This window comes from Mya arenaria, chromosome 5, assembly GCF_026914265.1.
Source record: "Mya arenaria isolate MELC-2E11 chromosome 5, ASM2691426v1".
NCBI classification, from domain to species: domain Eukaryota; kingdom Metazoa; phylum Mollusca; class Bivalvia; order Myida; family Myidae; genus Mya; species Mya arenaria.
This window is the reverse complement of record NC_069126.1, coordinates 45022397-45044149: the sequence shown is the minus strand read 5'-3', so window position 1 is coordinate 45044149 and position 21753 is coordinate 45022397. Positions and strand designations below refer to the sequence as shown.

Below are 21753 nucleotides of genomic sequence, written 5' to 3'. Positions count from 1 at the left end.
TCCATGCTTGAATGTGTATTTACTTCTGTTTATACTTTGACTGTTTTTCTAATGTCTTTTTGGAATGAAACATTTCTAATATGATGACAAAAACATAAAATATTGTTTCTTAAAGTTACTATGAAAACTTTTTTGTTTGCAACTGTTGAAGCATTGCAGGCTATTGTGCTATCTTTGGATAACATAGAAAGGTGTGCTTCATAAGAAGAATACTATAGTACGAACCAGAGCAAACGGGTTCTGTTCCGTTCAATGTTCCATTAGCCAAACACCATCTGGTCAGGTCACCAGCTGTATGGATGAACGTTGCGTTGCATTCGTATGTTACGGAGTTGTTGATGTCAACCACTGATTGGTTAGCAATCGCGTTAGGAACGTTTGACACATTGCATGTCACGACTGGAAAACAATATTATAAAAATTATTCTTCGATTAGGCTAACAAGGAGCGAGTTGCTTCAGACAAATCTCCATATAAATGTACTGTATGGTATGACACTGCAATTATTAGCGATCAAATGCGGTTTTTACAAAGGCCGATTAACGAAGTTTTTGGCTAGATATGTGGATGATATTTACAAAAGTACGCATTTATTGCAAACAAATGTAAAATGAATACGCATAATTAAACCTCTGAGGCCAAAGCATTTAAGATTTGAGTGGTTGTTATTCATCATACAATACTTTGGTTCTACAAAACCCTGACCGATCTTTATCCACCCTTAAATTACATCACTATACACTTATATTTCGTTTATAAACCATATCAATTACAGTGTATATTTGAAACTTCCTAAACATTTTTTTAGAATATTTAACTTAAGATAATTTCAGCAGAAGTAATACATAAACAAACATGCTTTCTTTAAAAAAATCGGATCTTTAACTCCATCGCTGCTAAAGGAAGAACACAAAAACAAATGACTAAATATTAAGGTTGTATTTTGCTTTCTAAATATTTCTGTTGGCCACAGTTGAGGTTTTTAGACTCTTCGAGATACATAACAAAAATAAACAGAAAAGTATATTTTCTTCTTTACAAGAATGATTTAGTACAAACCTGAGCAGACGGGTTCTGTTCCGTTCAATGTTCCATTTGTTAAACACCATCTGGTCAGGTCACCGGCTTTATGGTAGTATGTTGTGTTACATTCGTATGTTACGGAGTTGTTGATGTCAACCACTGATTGGTTAGCAATTGCGTTAGGAACGCTTGACACATTGCAGGTCACGACTGGAAAACAATACCATTAAAATGGTGCTTTGAATAGGCTTACAATGGGCGAGATGCTTCAGCCAAACAAAACTCTAAATAACTGTAGTGTATGATGTGTCGCTGCAAATCCTAGCATAAACGTTGCACTTACTGAATTCTAATTGGATATTTATTGGCTGGAAATCTAGATTATGTTTTCAAAAAATTACATTTATTGCAATCTAAATGCAAGAATAAACTAGAGAATGCTTTTTTTGAAAAAGCGCTTGTCTCAACCATTGTGTGGTCCTAGGTTAGAAATAATCATTGATGGACATGAAATTTCTACTTTTGGACTGGAGACGAAAAAACATAAGGGTCAACTTCTGGTCATGACCAACCTGCATACAAAGCATGAAGTTCCTGGGTCCAGGCTTTCATTAGTTATTGAGCGGAAAGAAGTGTGTCGTACGGACTGGTGACCAACAATTTGTTTTTTACCTAAAGGTCACTTTGACCTTGACTTACTGACATAAATATCAATAGTGGTCATCTAATAATCAAGACCAACTAGCAAACGCAGTTTCTGGGCCAAAGTGTTGTTAAGTAAATCAGCGAAAACCGTTATTTTACCTGCAGGTCACATTGACCTTTGACCTACTGACCTGAAAATCAATAGGGGTTATTTACTAGTCATGATCACCTGGCATACAAGGTATGACGTTCCTCGGTGCAAGCTTTCTTAAGTTATGGAGCCGAAACCGTTTCTAATAAAATCTCTGAACGCGCTGGGAAAAGTTTGAACCAAATGCTTTTTAGTGTCAGCAATGTTTACATTTTACATTTGTTCAGTTCAACGAAGTAAATACCTTCAGAAATCAATGCGATACGAAAACTACAGTGTTTTGGCAATATCTATTAATATCAGAACAATTTTCTATCACTCTATTTGTGTGTTTGACTATGTCAATTAATATATTTTTGATACATATTTAAATTGGCAATGTTGCACAGGCATTTTGTGCCGCTTCATGGAACATTCAAAAATATAAAAAAATGTGGAATTTTATGCAATGGATACATAGTAGAACAATGACTCTTTTCATGCAAACAATAAAGTCACTTCCTCTTATATAGCTAATAGATAATAGAAGTGCTTCAGTTGCACGAACGATGGGATGTTTTAGTACTAGGTAAGCAAACGAAATGACGTAACAGTTTCATGTTACTGCAAAAAAAAACCCAGCGGTCTCCATGCTTGAATGTGTATTTACTTCTGTTTATACTTTGACTGTTTTTCTAATGTCTTTTTGGAATGAAACATTTCTAATATGATGACAAAAACATAAAATATTGTTTCTTAAAGTTACTATGAAAACTTTGTTGTTTGCAACTGTTGAAGCATTGCAATCTTTGGATAACATAGAAAGGTGTGCTTCATAAGAAAAATGCTATAGTACAAACCAGAGCAACGCGGTTCTGTTCCGTTCAATGTTCCATTTGCTAAACACCATCTGGTCAGGTCACCGCCTGTATGGATGTATGTTGTGTTACATTCGTATGTTATGGAGTTGTTGATGTCAACCACTGATTGGTTAGCAATCGCGTTAGGAACGTTTGACACATTGCATGTCACGACTGGAAAACAATATTATAAAAATTATTCTTCGATTAGGCTAACATGGAGCGAGTTGCTTCAGACAAATCTCCATATAAATGTACTGTATGGTATGACACTGCAATTATTAGCGATCAAATGCGGTTTTTACAAAAGGCCGATTAACGAAGTTTTTGGCTAGATATGTGGATGATATTTACAAAAGTACGCATTTATTGCAAACAAATGTAAAATGAATACGCATAATTAAACCTCTAAGGCTAAAGCATTTAAAATTTGAGTGGTTGTTATTCATCATACAATACTTTGGTTCTACAAAACCCTGACCGATCTTTATCCACCCTTAAATTACATCACTATACACTTATATTTCGTTTATAAACCATATCAATTACAGTGTATATTTGAAACTTCCTAAACATTTTTTTAGAATATTTAACTTAAGATAATTTCAGCAGAAGTAATACATAAACAAACTTTCTTTCTTTAAAAAAAATCGGATCTTTAACTCCATCGCTGCTAAAGGAAGAACACAAAAACAAATGACTAAATATTAAAGTTGTATTTTGCTTTCTAAATATTTCTGTTGGCCACAGTTGAGGTTTTTAGACTCTTCGAGATACATAACAAAGATAAACAGAAAAGTGTATTTTCTTCTTTAAATTATGCTATAGTACGAACCAGAGCAAACGGGTTCTGTTCCGTTCAATGTTCCATTAGCCAAACACCATCTGGTCAGGTCACCGGCTGTATGGACGTACGTTGTGTTACATTCGTATGTTACGGATTTGTTGATGTCAACCACTGATTGGTTAGCAATTGCGTTAGGAACGTTTGACACATTGCAGGTCACGACTGGAAAACAATACCATTAAAATGGTGCTTTGAATAGGCTTACAATGGGCGAGATGCTTCAGCCAAACAAAACTCTAAATAACTGTAGTGTATGATGTGTCGCTGCAAATCCTAGCATAAACGTTGCACTTACTGAATTCTAATTGGATATTTATTGGCTGGAAATGTAGATTATGTTTTCAAAAAATTACATTTATTGCAATCTAAATGCAAGAATAAACTAGAGAATGCTTTTTTTGAAAAAGCGCTTGTCTCAACCATTGTGTGGTCTTAGGTTAGAAATAATCAATGATGGACATGAAATTTCTACTTTTGGACTGGAGACGAAAAAACATAAGGGTCAACTTCTGGTCATGACCAACCTGCATACAAAGCATGAAGTTCCTGGGTCCAGGCTTTCATTAGTTATTGAGCGGAAAGAAGTGTGTCGTACGGACTGGTGACCAACAAATTGTTTTTTACCTAAAGGTCACTTTGACCTTGACTTACTGACATAAATATCAATAGTGGTCATCTAATAATCAAGACCAACTAGCAAACGAAGTTTCTGGGCCAAAGTGTTGTTAAGTAAATCAGCGAAAACCGTTATTTTACCTGCAGGTCACCTTGACCTTTGACCTACTGACCTGAAAATCAATAGGGGTTATCTACTAGTCATGATCACCTGGCATACAAGGTATGACGTTCCTCGGTGCAAGCTTTCTTAAGTTATGGAGCCGAAACCGTTTCTTCACCTCAAGGTCACGGTGACCTTGACTTTTGACATACTGACCCAAAATCAATAGGGACCATCTTCTAGTCATGACCAACTAGCATACCAAGTATGAAGTACCTAGCGTTCTATAGTTATTGAGCGGAAACAAAGTGTGACGTACAGACGTACAGACTGAGAGACTGACTGACCGACAAGGCAAAAACAATATGTCTCCCCATGAATGGGAAGACGTAATAGGATAAATTAAACCCCACCTGCTAATGTACGTTGATTTAAATTGATATTTATTTATCATATAATACTGTGATTCTACGATTTTTAGAAGTAGAAATACAACATGATAATTATGTCCGTTGGCAAAATTCAGAAATGTTAAAACGCTGTTCAGAATTTCTCTAAATAGAAACATACCTATTGGTGATTTTGTTGTGGAACTCGTTGGCGAATCGGTTGAAGTTTGCTCTGAAGAAAAAAACGTTCGTTTTATGAAACAAATTGTATTTAGACGTTTGGTTCATATACATGCCTCTCTTAAGTGAGCACCAACAAGGGAAAAAGGTATTATAGTAAATACGAGGGGCATTTGTTATAAATGTAACTGAAGAAATGATATTTTTGCTAAGGATAAACTCAAACGTCTACGTTTGCATTACTTGTGAGTGTCTATTGGTTCAACAATAGTAAAGATTTAGCAAGAAATAAAGCACTGACAAACCTTGATGCACCCTTAGCTCGGGATTTCTCAACATTTGTATTTTATAGTTAGATCTGGTGATTTCAAATATATATTGAAAACACCCGACACATTTATTTATAATATTTCACGATATAGAATTCCATCAGAAGAAATTCATTAACTTAGTTGACTTCCAGTTTGATTATTGAGAGGTTACTTTTTCAACAGTCCGTTACGAAGATCATGATTGACTCTTATTCACTTTATGAAAATCCGGGCTTAAGTTCAATCCCTTCAAAATAAAGACCAAAAATTCAAAGAATTAAGTTTGTTTTTTTGTTGAAAAATAAAATCTCTGAATGCGCTGGGAAAAGTTTGAACCAAATGCTTTTTAGTGTCAGCAATGTTTACATTTTACATTTGTTCAGTTCATCGTAGTAAATACCTTCAGAAATCAATGCGATACGAAAACTACAGTGTTTTGGCAATATCTATTAATATCAGAACAATTTTCTATCACTCTATTTGTGTGTTTGACTATGTCAATTAATATATTTTTGATACATATTTAAATTGGCAATGTTGCACAGGCATTTTGTGCCGCTTCATGGAACATTCAAAAATAAAAACAATGTGGAATTTTATGCAATGGATACATAGTAGAACAATGACTCTTTTCATGCAAACAATAAAGTCACTTCCTCTTATATAGCTAATAGCTAATAGAAGTGCTTCAGTTGCACGAACGATGGGATGTTCTAGTACGAGGTAAGCAAACGAAATGTCGTAACAGTTTCATGTTACTGCAAAAAACAACAACAGCGGTCTCCATGCTTGAATGTGTATTTATTTCTGTTTATACTTTGACTGTTTTTCTAATGTCTTTTTGGAATGAAACATTTCTAATATGATGACAAAAACATAAAATATTGTTTCTTAAAGTTACTATGAAAACTTTTTTTTGCCACTGTTGAAGCATTGCAGGCTATTGTGCTATCTTTGGATAACATAGAAAGGTGTGCTTCATAAGAAAAATGCTATAGTACGAACCAGAGCAAACGGGTTCTGTTCCGTTCAATGTTCCATTAGCCAAACACCATCTGGTCAGGTCACCAGCTGTATGGATGAACGTTGCGTTGCATTCGTATGTTATGGAGTTGTTGATGTCAACCACTGATTGGTTAACTATCGCGTTAGGAACGTTTGACACATTGCATGTCACGACTGGAAAACAATATTATAAAAATTATTCTTCGATTAGGCTAACAAGGAGCGAGTTGCTTCAGACAAATCTCCATATAAATGTACTGTATGGTATGACACTGCAATTATTAGCGATCAAATGCGGTTTTTACAAAAGGCCGATTAACGAAGTTTTTGGCTAGATATGTGGATGATATTTACAAAAGTACGCATTTATTGCAAACAAATGTAAAATGAATACGCATAATTAAACCTCTAAGGCCAAAGCATTAAAAATATGAGTGGTTGTTATTCATCATACAATACTTTGGTTCTACAAAACCCTGACCGATCTTTATCCACCCTTAAATTACATCACTATACACTTATATTTCGTTTATAAACCATATCAATTAAACTGTATATTTGAAACTTCCTAAACATTTTTTTAGAATATTTAACTTAAGATAATTTCAGCAGAAGTAATACATAAACAAACTTGCTTTCTTTAAAAAAAATCGGATCTTTAACTCCATCGGTGCTAAAGGAAGAACACAAAAACAAATGACTAAATATTAAGGTTGTATTTTGCTTTCTAAATATTTCTGTTGGCCACAGTTGAGGTTTTTAAGACTCTTCGAGATACATAACAAAAATAAACAGAAAAGTATATTTTCTTTTTTAGAAGTATGCTATAGTACGAACCAGAGCAAACGGGTTCTGTTCCGTTCAATGTTCCATTTGCTAAACACCATCTGGTCAAGTCACCGGCTGTATGGACGTACGTTGTGTTACATTCGTATGTTACGGAGTTGTTGACGTCAACCACTGATTGGTTAGCAATTGCGTTAGGAACGTTTGACACATTGCAGGTCACGACTGGAAAACAATACCATTTAAATGGTGCTTTGAATAGGCTTACAATGGGCGAGATGCTTCAGCCAAAGCTCCATATATATCAAACACGGTTCAAAGTAAAAACCGCTTGGCGAATTATTTTTTCTCAGCATTATGATTAAAACGGCTAAAACTAATACCGAATAAGATCTAAACAAGGGACACACAGCGGCACAAGGCAACACATTTATTTAACGATTATGTTCATTTTAAACGCCTTGAAACTGTCAGTGATATAGCGTTTTATTTCAATGATGGTTTAATCATTTTTTATGTGCTTAACCTTACACTTGTCCATAACAATAAATGCAATCTTACTCCCAAATAAGACGTACCACAAATGTTAAAATTGTGTTGATTTACCGAAAAGGATAAATAAAAATCGAAAAGAATGGTTCTTAAGAAAGAAAACGTGTTTAATTTGAAAGGTGCAGAAAACGCGGCATTTCTACTTGATGAGACGATGGTTGATTACTGTAAATCTTTTAGGGCCAACCAGTCATTTACTATTTTTGCATTTTCAGCCTTTAAATACAATGTTAGGATCTTGTTATTAGGTATTTAATATTTTTCATTAAGGCATTATTCAGTAAGGAGTTTAAGATGTATCACTCAAAATTTATCAATTTGTTATGCATGTGTAGTTATTGATTTTAAATACGAGTATCACTTTAAGATGTAATGGACAAAGAACAACACATTAAAAACGAGAGAAATAATTGAAAACGGTAGCCAATTGTATAAAATGTTGATACGTTAACCACGGCTACCCTTTTAAGCCAAGTTTAATGTGACATGTCAATATAAATTATTCGATAATTAATGACCTTACAAGAAACATTTTGACTAATTAGGACCAAACCAAAGTTTAACCATTTTATACAATTGACCACTAAGTTCCCGCCACACATTCGTCCACGTCAGTCTCACAACGTGTCCCTGTCCAAGTTGCTTTACAATCACATACTCCTGTTGCTGCGTTGCATACTTGTGTGGCGTTGTTAGCGTTCGCTTCGACGCAGTCGCACACATTAGCACAGTTGTCGCCATATTTGTTACTCTCACATGCTATGATAGATCATTAAACAACGAACATTTTCATGATTACTAAATGTGTGGCCTTCGTTTCATTTTCCCACTGCATGTTGTAGTGCAAATATTTGAGGAAAACTTCACTAAATCTTAACAGCGAATCAAACGTAATGACTTCAAAGTTATTAATGTTAGTGTAAGTTGTGATTTTAACATTTATTGTACCCGGAGAAAATAGCGTTTTTGGAATAACGTACTTGCAGGTTTTATTCTCGTGCGATGTCAATAACACCTTTTAATATCAAGACATATTACACAAGTGTTTTAATGCACATTCAATTACAAAGCTTTATTAATTATGATACATACGTGTACAGGTTTCGCCATCTCCAGAAAATCCCGGGGAACAAACACAAGTGTATAAACCAGGGGTGTTCACGCAATCCTGATTGCATAGTCCGGATTGGGTTAAACATTCATTTATATCTAAAACAGATAAGAAGATTTTTTAATTTTCAGTTCCAGTATTAGTGTTATATAATTCCACAAAATGTACCGCTTAATAAAAAATTAATACATGTAAACGTTTATATATGCAAACAACAAAATCAATAAATCTTTCATCTTGCAACAGTAATATGTTTTGCATTCTAAAGTACTATGAAGAAAGTATGTAATGTGTATCGGTATATTTCACAATATTCTTTCAAAAGGTGTAATACCCTACACCACTATCTGCATCAAGTCCGTACTTACCTACACAGCCAGTAGCGTCTTCCTGATAACCAGAAACACAATTGCATTCATAAGATCCATACGTATTGTTGCATGTTGTATTCTTTTTTACCGCGCATGGACCGGGACCACCCATATTACATTCGTCAACATCCTCGTTGCAAGTAGTTCCATTCCAGACAGGCTTGCATTGGCAATTTCCGGTGACCTTGTCACAACTATCTGTGTTTGTCATGTTGCATGCGCAGGTCTGGGCACAGTTCTCACCAAACTTACCGTTAGAACATTCTGTAGGACAAAAAACGTATGGATGTGTAATACAAGACAACAAGACATAATACATTATGAAGTTATTGAAACGTTCAGATGAAAACATGGGTTGGGCAAGAATGTTTCTATGTTGTATGCATGTTGCAATAAAAACAGGCTGTGCATGAGGAATGAAATGAAAAACTAAGGAAAGAGCAAAAGTAAAAGATATGTCACTGAATATATTCTTATATTTTGATTCTAGCTATTCGCTTATATCTTGTAAACTCTAAATAAGTTGTAAGATGCTAACCTTGACATTGGCCTGTTGCAGTTTTCAAATATCCACTTTTGCAGTTACAAACATACGATCCAGGTATATTGCTACATTCGGAATTAGTTGGACAAACTGCCGATCCATCTTTACATTCGTTTATGTCATTTGAGCAATCTGTTAGGTTATATCCTGGCTTGCAATTACATGTGCCGTCTATAGGGTCGCATCTGTCAGTATTTGCTTCAGTACAAGCACATGATTCTGTGCAGTTTGGACCGTACTCTCCTTGGGGACATTCTGAAAATAATGTCAAAGGTAACCAAAACTACCGTATAAACTTCAAGCATATACTGCATACAGAAATAACCGCTTATTATTACTTTTTCATGCTGTTTTAGCGATGCGGTCACATCGAATGAACTAATCTAACAGTTGAAAACAAATAAATCCAAAAGATTTACTTTGTAAGAGTTTGTAATTTATTTGTTCACTACGCATAAAGACGCAAATTAAAACACTGATTTAAAGTAATGTTCTTAAATATTATTTTTTTCATATTAAGTAAAACATAACATAATCCAACATTATTTACATCTAAATACAATAAGTTATTTTCTAATATGTCAAACGTCCTTATATTTACGTTTGCATTAGTTTCCTACTATATATTTTGTCAATCACATCTTATTTTTTTTTTCAACAGTGTTTCATTACCTATGCATGTTGTGGCATCTGCATCCAGTTTGAATCCGGTCTGATTACAGACACATTCGAATGAGCCAATTCTTTCTATGCACAATTGGGTACAGGGAACTGAATCGCATTCCTTGATGTCTAGAACAATGATAACAGATAACGATCACATTTTCAAGAAACCAGTGCAACGAAAACTAGCGTACGTTGGTGGATATTATTTGCCAATTACTCTAGTCAACGAAACAAGGACAATAAAACAATTTAAAGAATATGGAAATAGTATGACACAACGATAAAAGCCAAACGATATAAGAAACGCATAAGACAATATAAAACGTTTGTTTCTTTCATATTACGGTCATGTAAGAATAAGATTTTTTTCTTGGGATAGTGCAGGACATAAAATAAACTTTGAATAGAACGTTATTGTATAACTGAATTAATGCTACACTAATCCAGATAAAAGTATGTATTATTTAAATGAAATGTGTTGATGATTTTCGGGCAAGACTCATTGCAAGATATTTGGATAATTACAAGGCCAACCTTAAAAAATGGGTAAGACATTACCTTCACAAATCGTCACAGATCCGGACACGAACTTGAAACCTGTATGACAGGTACACGTGTCCGTCCCATCATTGTTGGCACAATCAGCGTTGTCACTACAATAGCTGCTGTTGGAGCATACATTGGAGGCTGTATAGAAAAATGATGGATAGTTAACTTCAGTTCTGTTTCACAGTGTTTTTTTTATTTCTACTGATACACAGTACAAAAAAACAAACTTATAGACATATGAACATGTCTTCAAACGACCTCGAGGAATAACACAATAGACAGTATGGTTTGTGAAAAAGGCAGAAAACCCTTAAGTAGCAATAGTTTAAACGATTTCGTTTGACCACGTTGTTTGCTTATCCGAAAATACAGTGTGGCGTCATTCTCAAACTCTTCATATAATGGTTAGAGAGGGCGTGTCGATATCTGTTACTTACGAATGCAAGTTTTGAAGTCTGTAAGGTCCAGTCTGTACCCATCATTACAAGTGCATCGGTAACTTCCGATTGTGTTTTCGCAAGTTTGTCCACAGCCGTGGGTACTTGTTGAGCATTCGTTAACATCTACAAAAGTTATCAATATGACTTAATGTTATATCAATTTCATAGGTCTTTGTTCGTAGATATCTGTAAGAGTTGTCAATATGACAAATTGCAATATCAAATTCATAGGACTTTGTTTATATCTGTTAAAAGATCCCCAATATAATTTCATTGTTATATCAAATATAAAGGTCTTTGGTTTATTGCTTGAGCATGTGAGTAAGCACAATGCATATACGATTTAACGGTATGGCCAATAATAAAATCGAAAATTATCGAAATGCTTTAGCCGATAAAAGACGATAACCGATCGAACGTTGAACTTAAAAGAATTAAACTCTCGCAAATATAAGAATCAACGATCCTAATCCATAGGAGCAAAGCAATATATTTTAGCCAAGCATTACAATTTAAGAAATGAAAATATTAATATATTTATATCTTGAAGGAATAAAATGTTATCATATATAATTTATAGTAGTGGCTGTCTGAACCGCAAATATCGATGAATCGATTATTATTTATGCATGTTGTATCGTAAAGTCAGTTCATAAATTTATACTCAACGACGGAACTAGCACAATGAATACAATTGTATATATGTAAATGACTATCGTTTATCCTTAGACTTGAAAAGACTTATCTGTGATATGACTTTTCAAATAAATAGTTTTCTTTACCATTGCAAGAATTGCCCGACTCCGTGAAGCCATCATGACAGCTGCACGTAAAAGATCCAGGCACGTTCTCACACTGTTGGCTACATGTATTCAGTGACGGAATTATACACTCTTCAATATCTGTAATTTGAGATGACGCAGTAACACACTGGTATGCCTAATGCTGGAAAAATTTTATGCTCATGTTTTCAATACCACAATGTTAACTTAAAGAGTATCTTATATGAATAGTAAACATTTAAAATCTTATACAAAAATACACTTATATTAGAATATTACCTTCACATATATTTTCTGCATTTCTTTGGTATCCAGGTAAACACTCGCAAACAAATGATCCGGGGGTGTTTCTACATTGTTCGTTGGTTCCTGTGCAATTATGTGTTCCTATGGCACATTCGTCCGTATCCTGGTCACATTTGGCTCCAATCCAACCATCTGATTTGCATACGCATCCTGTTTGACTGTCACAGCGAGAAGACCCGACACCGCAGTTGCATTCAAGAGCACAGTTGTCACCGTAATGGTTGGAATCACATACTAAACACAAATGCATTACATTGTGAACCACTAGTGATTGTACATGCTACTACTACAAACAATAGAAAGCTTGAATGTTGATTTGTAAAGAAAAATCGAAGGAACAAATTTAAATAGATTGAAAAGAGAATGGAAATGAGTACATATTGTTGTTAAGCAGATAACTACAAACAGCATACCCGTGCAAGTTCTTTTGTCATTTGCAAGTTTCTTGCCCCTTGGACATGCACAGTCATAGCCTCCATCTTTGTTGGTGCAAGTAGCAGTATCTGAGCAGGAGCCGCTTGTCAAACACTCGTTGATATCTGTACAAAATATATTGTATCCGAATATATAGTTTTCCCTAAGTGTATAACAGGGTGAGCAAATGCATAAAGTCTGACTTTTATCACATGAAAGAAAAACTAAGTTAAATATTGCCGTGTTAATACTATATGGATGAATAACACGAAAAGTTATTGAATACGTCCTAATCAGACAACCTGGCATGTTAGAAAATTGACATTTCCGTCAGTTCTCCGGATTCCTCCGTAAAACCAAACCCCCTTTTTGAGAATAAATGTGGTTGATTTATGTTGCTATAATCTGATTGCTTGATTGATGTACACAAATTTAAACTTCCCGAATACAGTATAATTCTTACCTATGCATGTTTTATTGTCAGTAGACAACTCATAGCCCGTTTCACACAGACAAAAGGCCTGCTGGTTTTCTACCTTACATATATGTGAGCAACCAAAGTCGGGGAATTCTGCAGCACACACGTCTTGCACTAAAACAGAAATATTAAACAAATGCGCATGTAATATAACATAGAAGCTCCGGACAAGTATGTCTTCTGTCTGTAACGACGAGCTACTCATACCTAGTCCAAACTCCGTTCAAATGTTCATAGAAATATGGTAAATTTTGTAAAGCCTTCCACAACATATACCCGCTCAATATTCTAAACAAATCTTGGAAATTTAAACACACATTCACTTCGCCTTTCTTCTAAAACTATTGGACAGAGTGGATAATGTACCTTGGTAACAGGTTTTTCTGTCGTCATTTAAACGGTATCCGAAATAACATTCGCAGCTGAATCTTCCAACTGAATTAAGGCATTTCTGCTGACAGCCGGAAACTCCTGCATCACACTCATCATAGTCTGAAATAATACGTTTACTTTGCAGTTTGTATCAAAAAGCACAGATTTGGATATTTTGTTCGTGTTTTTCATTTTGACTAAAACACAGGCAGGAAAGTAACTGATCGTAGAAACAAAGATATTCGAATTATATTAACTTTTGGTCTTCCGATCGATTGCCGCCTATACGAATTTTTTACATTTGTCATACTGATCGCTTACTTATTTTCTAACATTCTTAAAAACTGTACAATAATAATTTGTTCCAGGACACATCGTATTAGGGATGACATTTTGGCAAAGGATGTTTTATCTTTAAGGTCACTAATATAAATATAAATATCGTATGACCCTGAACAGATTTACGAGTTCATCCAGAATGTATATATTATATTTTCTAAGTGAACAACTAGTTAACATTTTTTTCAAAAAACAATATATATGTTAACCTTCAACTTTATTATAATTATTTAACAAAGTGCCGTGAAACTGAATGAAATATTAAATTATTAAGCACATTCAAATTCAGTACCTTCCTTTTCACGTACAAACATAACAGAAGGGGGAGAGATCAGCAAATACTCAGTATATGGACGTTCCTGTAGCGCTCTGACAGGTGGCGTTTGCAATTCACATATCATTAAATAGTTATCGTGTAAATACGTTTTAAAAACGTTTTAAAACCAACCGACGCATCGCAAAGCGTTGCCAGGATCCACATTATACCCCGTGTTACAGGAGCAGACGAAACTTCCGGGAGAGTTGGTACACGTCTGTTCGCACGTGTTCAGCTGGTCTGACTCACACTCGTTAACGTCTGTATATAACAAATCGTAAAGAAACATTGTGTGTATTTATAATCAATAATTCTTAAAACCGACGTGATCAGAGCTATTATTTTGGGAATAACATACACACAAAATAATATTATACTTTTACACAGTTTTATACATTTTAACAAAGATATATGGTTTACATCCTGATATAACTAACTAAAAAATATAAGACACCACTGAAGGTCATATGCCATTATAAGGACCGGCCTGTCAGGCACCAAGTGCATATATTCCGAGGCGTAAGATGAGGTCCATTTACTTTTATGTAAAAAAATAAATACCTGTGTTTCAGGTAACCCGACCGACCCTATTTTTTCCCAGCCGACCCTACTCTTTTTAGGCATAAAGGTAAAAACTCAAAAATTGAATATATCATCGTTATTTTTGTTGATTCTCTTCATAAACTCCTCTATTCTTCGTAAACGTTCGTTCCTGATATGTATTGATTACCGAGACGCTTTGTCAACAGGAAAACAAAATGGCGGTGTCAATACTGTCAGTGGACATCATACAATATCCGCATTTTGCGGGCATCAAATGCCTGAGATCTTTTCTTAACAGTATCAAATTTTAAAGTGGCTTTGGCGAACATTTCACCCTGTCCGATATCTGCTAATTGGCAAACGCTAGTTATCGGTTTAACCGCGTTACCTTGTTCTATTATTAAACTATCTCCACATTAGAGAACTCACAGTTGACAAGATAATCGGCGATTTTCTTCAAGGAAATTAACAACTTAGTTGATAATTGACATTTTAGCTTGTACATTTTCACAGATCTGGAGAAATTGAAGTGCTGGACTTGCTTCGAGTCTGTCTTATAAACGAGTCCATACAAAAACACCAGATTTCATGAGCAAAATTAGGGGGTCGTCTTATATGCGGATATGGGCGGGGAATTACGGTAGTCAAAGGAAAAGTAATCAATACAGACATTTAACAATGCTGTTTTCTGACATTTTGTGAATCATGAAACGTTAGATATAAGAGAGTTGGTCCGATGCAACAGAATATTGCATGATCATGTAATTTGAAATCGAAACTGTAATACAAAATATAAAAAGAATGATAATCCGACCGACCGACCCTATTTTTTCGGCATGTTACCGGAAGCACAGGAAATTTTTCGGCCTTAGTAGGCTGACTGGCTGGTCTTTATAACGCCAAATGGCCCGAAGTGTTATGATATATTTCTAATATTATATCGAACATTTATATAACCATTCATTTTGATGTGTATTATTGAACAAGGAAAAAATGTTTACTTGCCTCTTTTGATCGCCGTTGTGAAAATTGCAAGCCGTACTTGCCAGTTTCATGACGTCATCGGTCCATATAATAATTCTGGCGAGTCCCTGACCGGCCAAAAATAGGATATGGACCGATGATGTCATAAAATTGGGGGGGGGGGGTTATCAAAATGCAGTGTTATACGGAACGATCGACTTTGTATATATAAACAAAGAAGCGACACATAAATGTACGGTATAATATTCAATAATGTTCAGCCCACCTTGACATGTTCCGTTAGCGTCTTTGTAATAACCACTTCGACATGAACACGTGTAAGACCCAATAGTGTTGGCACACTCTTTGTTGGCATCGTTACAAACATTGGGCGTATTGCACTCATTTATATCCCCATCGCAGTTAACCCCCTGCCATCCAGAATTGCAGATGCATCCCCTGACTGAGTCGCATCTATTTGCCCCTCTTCCACATTGGCAGGTAGATGCACAGTTTTCACCAAAGGTTGGATAGGGACATTCTGTAATAGACATTTATCACCGAAGGTTTGATTATGATATTTTATATTTGTCAGGTCGGATTTGGGCCTTATATAATAGTCAGTTATCACCAAAGGTTGGATAAAAGCATTATGTAATAGTCAGTCATCACCAAAGATTGGATAGCGGCCTTATATAATAGTCAGTTTTTAGGTTGAATAAGAGCATTATGTAATAGTCAGTTATCACCAAAGGTTGGATAAGGATATAATGTAATAGTCAGTTATCACCAAAGGTTGGATAAGTGCATAACGTTATAGTCAGTTATCACCAAAAGTTGGATAAGTCCATGATGTAATAATCAGTTATCACCAAAGGTTCGATTTGGGCATTATGTAATAGTCAATTATAACCAAATGCTTTTTTTCGATATTTTGTGATAGTCAGTTACCACCAAATGTTCGAAAGGGTTATTTTTACACTTTTTTCTCACAAAAGATTGGATAGGGCATTCTGTAAAAGTCAGTTTCGAACGCTGGTTAAATGGGGCATTCAGTAATCATCAATTTAGTCTGTTCATATTTATTTTATGTTTATAGCGACACTCTGTTATATTCATGTTGAGTATATTTCCTGGACAAATCTTCTCATGCTTAACTACAACTTTACTCCGTCTTTTAACGAAACTTATGCTGAAAAGACAGCATTTTATCCTAAACTGCGTAAAGAGCATAATTTTATACTGTGTGAGAACTTTAATGTGTATTTACGTGTGCAGGACACTCGGTCTGTCCCCAGTTTATATCCTGTCAGGCAGCTACAGCTAAAACTACCCTCAGAATTCGAGCAGGTTTGGGAGCAAGGACCATTGTCGCATTCATTTGTATCTGAAAACAGTTAAAACCATTTTAATGCAAAATTAAGGTTGCGTGCATTTGCGTTTTCTACGGCCTCTCGAGCCTCTCGAGCATCATAAATTAGCAGCATTTAAAATATGTATTGCTCGTCCTTTAACGGGATAACTTGCAAACACAATATTTAAAATGTAGCAATCAATAGTTTTACCTGTGCAAGTGTTATTTCCTGCTATGAGGCTATATCCTGCGTTACAGAAGCACCTTGCATCGTTGTCGGCGTCCGTTGTGCACCCAACTGCACCGCTACAGTTGATTGCATTACACGCATCAGGGGGAGTCGCTGTTGACATAAAATGTAAAATATAAACATACAAAAACATACACCCCAATAATTGCATGTTTTGCACAACTGCACAGTAAACATGTGTTTTCTCCAAAGGAGACATTGGGATTTTCAGGAAATGATATATGATATTGATGATGTATTTCATAATAATCAACGTTAAAAAAGCATGCTTAAACACACGTTTTTATAGAAGGATAAACTAAAATAACATTGAGTACATGTACAACATGTACAAATTTCGTGTGGTTACAGTGTAAACTAAATAAAGCTTTGCAATTATTATATATATATATATATATATTAAGATTAGTAGTGCTTATATAATTTTAGTATACATTTAGTACACGATTGGTAATAATAAAATATCTAGAGCATACCTTAATTGGTTATGCTTATGGTTATTATTTAAGATAACCCTTAGTTCACCAGTTGTTATGCTAATGTAATAAGAGCATTGAGTTCAAGATTTGTTATGCTTAGGTAATTACAGCATACTTACACAATTGGTAATACTAATATTATTTTTCCATAACCTAAGTACACGATTGGTTGTACTAATATAATTAGAGCATACCTGCAGTACACGCAGATCCCGTCAGGTTGAACCCCGGGAAGCAACTGCATTCGAAGGAACCAACTGTGTTGTTACAGATTTGATCACATCCAGATGTAGCCTCGTTACACTCATTTATATCTGAAAAATAGTTCCATCTCCTTTATTTATATTTTGTTCAAGAAATCATTTGGTCAAATGCTCAGTGACAAAATCTTTCTAGTTCGAAATTCTACAAATACTTATATCACAAAAAAGGATGAGACTAAACTGAGGTTGTCGATTCTGTACTGATATTATGCGGTCGCTGATACGTCTCGATTTGAACTGTTTCGAGTAACAAATAGTATGTATTGTATTAGAGCTGGAAGTGATATGATCAACCTTATTGCGGACGAAGGAGACTTCGACTGATATGTTTATGCCATGACATGTTTTGTTGTTTGCAAGTCATAATGCAGGCATCCTACTATATTGGCTTGCGTCATATACGTAAGCTGGTAAATACACGTGACAGTTCAGCCTTGCGTTATCACACTAAGGATTTCGATTCAAAAATGTGTGCATATATGTTCAGCCTTCCGTTGTTACTTAGGGAAATCGACTGTTAAATATGTGCATATAAGTTCAGTCTTCAATTATTATTTAAGGAATCCGACCCACAAATATGTGCATATAAGTTCAACTATCCGTTATAATTTAAGGAATCCGACCCATAAATATGTGCATATAGGTTCAGCCTTCCCTTATTACTTAAGGAATCCAACCCACAAATATGTGCATATAAGTTCAGCCTTCCGTTATTACTTAAGGAATCCGACCCACAAATATGTGCATATAAGTTCAGCCTTCCGTTATAATTTAAGGAATCCGACCCACAAATATGTGCATATAAGTTCAGCCTTCCGTTATTACTTAAGGAATCCGACCCACAAATATGTGCATATAAGTTCAGCCTTTCGTTATTACTTAAGGACCCCGACCCACAAATGTGTGCATATAAGTTCAGCCTTCCGTTATTACTTAAGGACCCCGACCCACAAATGTGTTCATATAAGTTCAGCCTTCCGTTATTACTTAAGGACCCCGACCCACAAATATGTGCCTATAAGTTCAGCCTTCCATTATGTCTTAAGACCCCGACCCACAAATGTGTGCATATAAGTTCAGCCTTTCGTTATTACTTAAGGACCCCGACCCACAAATGTGTTCATATAAGTTCAGCCTTCCGTTATTACTTAAGGATCCCGACCCACAAATATGTGCCTATAAGTTCAGCCTTCCGTTATGTCTTAAGATCCCGACCCACAAATATGTGCATATACGTTCAGCCTTTCGTTATTACTTAAGGACCCGGACCCACAAATGAGCTGTTTTGTGAGAGCTCAATTAATCATAATGTCATTTGCTTCTTCCTTATGATCCGATGATAGTGTGTTTTCATTTAAACGGGAATTGCGTGTTGTTATGATAATAAATAAAGGTTCAGTAAACATAAAGTTATTGTAGTTTGAAATATATTTTATGATAGCCATATTTGTTTTTTATCACATGTCGTCTAACAAACTTTTTTTCTTGTCTCACGCCTTCTAGTAACAAATGATACTCAAATTGAAGCTACTTGAACTTACCAAGGCAAACTGTTCTATTTGAAGTTGAAAGCCTAAAGCCCATGTTACACGTGCAGTAGTAACTACCGGGCGTATTGGTGCAAACACTGTTGGAATCACATGGAGTGGTGGTATTACACTCGTCAATATCTGGAAATAAGATGAACGTTATACATTTATTGATATGCTTGCATAAGTTACGTTTCACCAATACATATTGCGAATAAACATTCACGTCCTATCTTAAGGGCACCGGTGTATAAGCGCCTTCAGGGTCTGACTGGCCGGGCCTTATAATCCCATTAGACCCGAAATTATCTTTCATAGATCATTTATATCAAACATTTTATATTATCGTTGAATATTTGTAAAGCACTTTTTATGTGTTTATTGAACAAAGCATATAATGCACAAACATTTCAAACTTTAAAGGTTTCGCCGTTGTGAAAATCGCAAAGCCACACTTACCAGTTTTATTGGGTCAGCGGTCCCTAAAATATCATTGGACAAGTTCGGACCGGCTAAAGATATTTTAGGGACCGCTGACGCCAACGAACTGGATTATTTTTCAGAAACAGTAATACACTTTATGTAAATATACAAAAAGGTACATATTTATGTAAGGTATAATATATTTAAACATTAAATGGATCATAGTCCTAAGCAATATCCCAAAATTAACTATTCAACGTATATCAATGGTTAGTCATGTTTTATGGAGCTTTAAGAGTATGTACTGAATCTCACTGTTATGATAAATATAGGATCTGACACGAGTTGTCATTAAATACAAGATTTTATTAAGCGAGTTCATCAAAGTTGTTAGTAAGCGAGCCTTTGGCGAGCTTACTAACACATTTCATGGTCGAGTTTATTAAAATACTGTATTAAATGACAACGACTTTCAGATTTTTTATCACATTCTTAAAACGGCGTTTTTTGCTAATATATTACTAAATAAGTTGCACTTTCTGAACCCGTTGTTTGACAGCCAATGTACTCCGAGGGCAATGTCATCGATGCTTCATAGAAATAGTTCCTAATGAAAATGACAAAAGTAGCAAGTCTTTATCAAGTTTTAATATGATTAAGCCCTAAACTATTTACAAAGATAAAAATGTATAGTAATTAAAATATCCAACAACATGAATAACGATTAATGAATAACAAAAACAATATGTACACAATTTGATGACGTCATACTGAGAGTCCATGCTTAGACGCGGTCTACGTGACCTACATAGGTGTGTCAGGTTTTAATGTGTGCACGGATTTAAAAGTTATTCGACGTCGCTTTCTACGACGCTTTTCTATTCTTTCGTACTGTAAATGGAATATCACAACATGCAGATGATGATGACGAAGCGTTTCTCGGTACTGCCCGGATGTTGATGTTGAAAGTTCCACCAAAAATGTTTCCAACGAACAAGTTCAAGCCGCCATGGAAAGTGTACTGACAAGATTGTGCTGTGTGATTCGTTTTTGTGTGTTTGGTCAAAGACAGGTGATTAAACTGGCAAGGAAATGGCATTGGTGCCATAGTGTCTGTGTTTGTCAATATGTTCAAAATGTTATTGTGTTGTTTGTCAATTATGTGGCTGTAATTGTTGACTGACTGGATATATCTGTGAACAGTGATCTGCATTATCTGGTTGGCGGCACATTGTTCTCAGAAAGTTTCTGAACAAGATGCTTCCTGGCACTATGATTCGTTAGCTGTTTGTCTTCCGGAAGTCCTACAGCTTTGATCATTTGCTTTATTATTGAGGTAAGTTTGTTTTGTCCAATTGGTTTTATATTTGATTTAACTGTGTGGGTTGCAATATAAAATGGGTTAGATGGCTTGCTATACTCAGCTGGTCTCCTAGTTGCGTATTCCTTGTAAATAGCGACAGGACATTTTTCTGGCTCTGTGCTATGCCCATATCTTGGGCTTAACTGACCGTACACACAGCTTTAGGTCCCCAAGCGCATACCCCTGTGCTCATCATTCATCATTCCTCGTAACCAAAAGTTTACAGTGTTATATTCACCTTTGAGTTGTTTCTGTTTGGCCTGAAATACCTCATTGACTTTAGCAAATTTAGGCCAATGATTCAAAGTATACCCTTAGTTATGATCACGTTAATATCGCTCAAAGGAGTCCGCGGAGAGTTGTGGGCTCATAGTTGGAGCCATAATGTTTTTGACACCGACAAAGAATTTACACAAGAGATTGCAAAGCTCAATCGGGGTGATTTCACTCGT

General features: G+C 35.3%; 1 protein-coding gene across 1 annotated transcript in view; it reads right to left on the bottom strand.

Annotated features, from left to right (window-relative positions):
- The window catches only part of LOC128235741 (mucin-4-like), a 76300-nt gene that overhangs the window by 13478 nt on the left and 41069 nt on the right, over positions 1–21753 (bottom strand). Inside the window, exons 22-42 of the mRNA XM_052950542.1 lie at positions 19528–19656; positions 17918–18037; positions 17206–17337; positions 16911–17027; positions 15927–16181; positions 14267–14395; positions 13474–13599; positions 13093–13221; positions 12629–12754; positions 12189–12449; positions 11910–12029; positions 11125–11250; positions 10697–10825; positions 10145–10264; positions 9467–9727; positions 8926–9192; positions 8539–8655; positions 6946–7119; positions 3494–3667; positions 2659–2832; positions 1060–1233 (exon numbers count right to left, since the gene is read on the bottom strand). Of these exons, the coding sequence (XP_052806502.1) occupies positions 1060–1233; positions 2659–2832; positions 3494–3667; positions 6946–7119; positions 8539–8655; positions 8926–9192; positions 9467–9727; positions 10145–10264; positions 10697–10825; positions 11125–11250; positions 11910–12029; positions 12189–12449; positions 12629–12754; positions 13093–13221; positions 13474–13599; positions 14267–14395; positions 15927–16181; positions 16911–17027; positions 17206–17337; positions 17918–18037; positions 19528–19656 (3360 nt within the window). The remainder of the gene's footprint in view (positions 1–1059; positions 1234–2658; positions 2833–3493; positions 3668–6945; positions 7120–8538; positions 8656–8925; positions 9193–9466; positions 9728–10144; positions 10265–10696; positions 10826–11124; positions 11251–11909; positions 12030–12188; positions 12450–12628; positions 12755–13092; positions 13222–13473; positions 13600–14266; positions 14396–15926; positions 16182–16910; positions 17028–17205; positions 17338–17917; positions 18038–19527; positions 19657–21753) is intronic.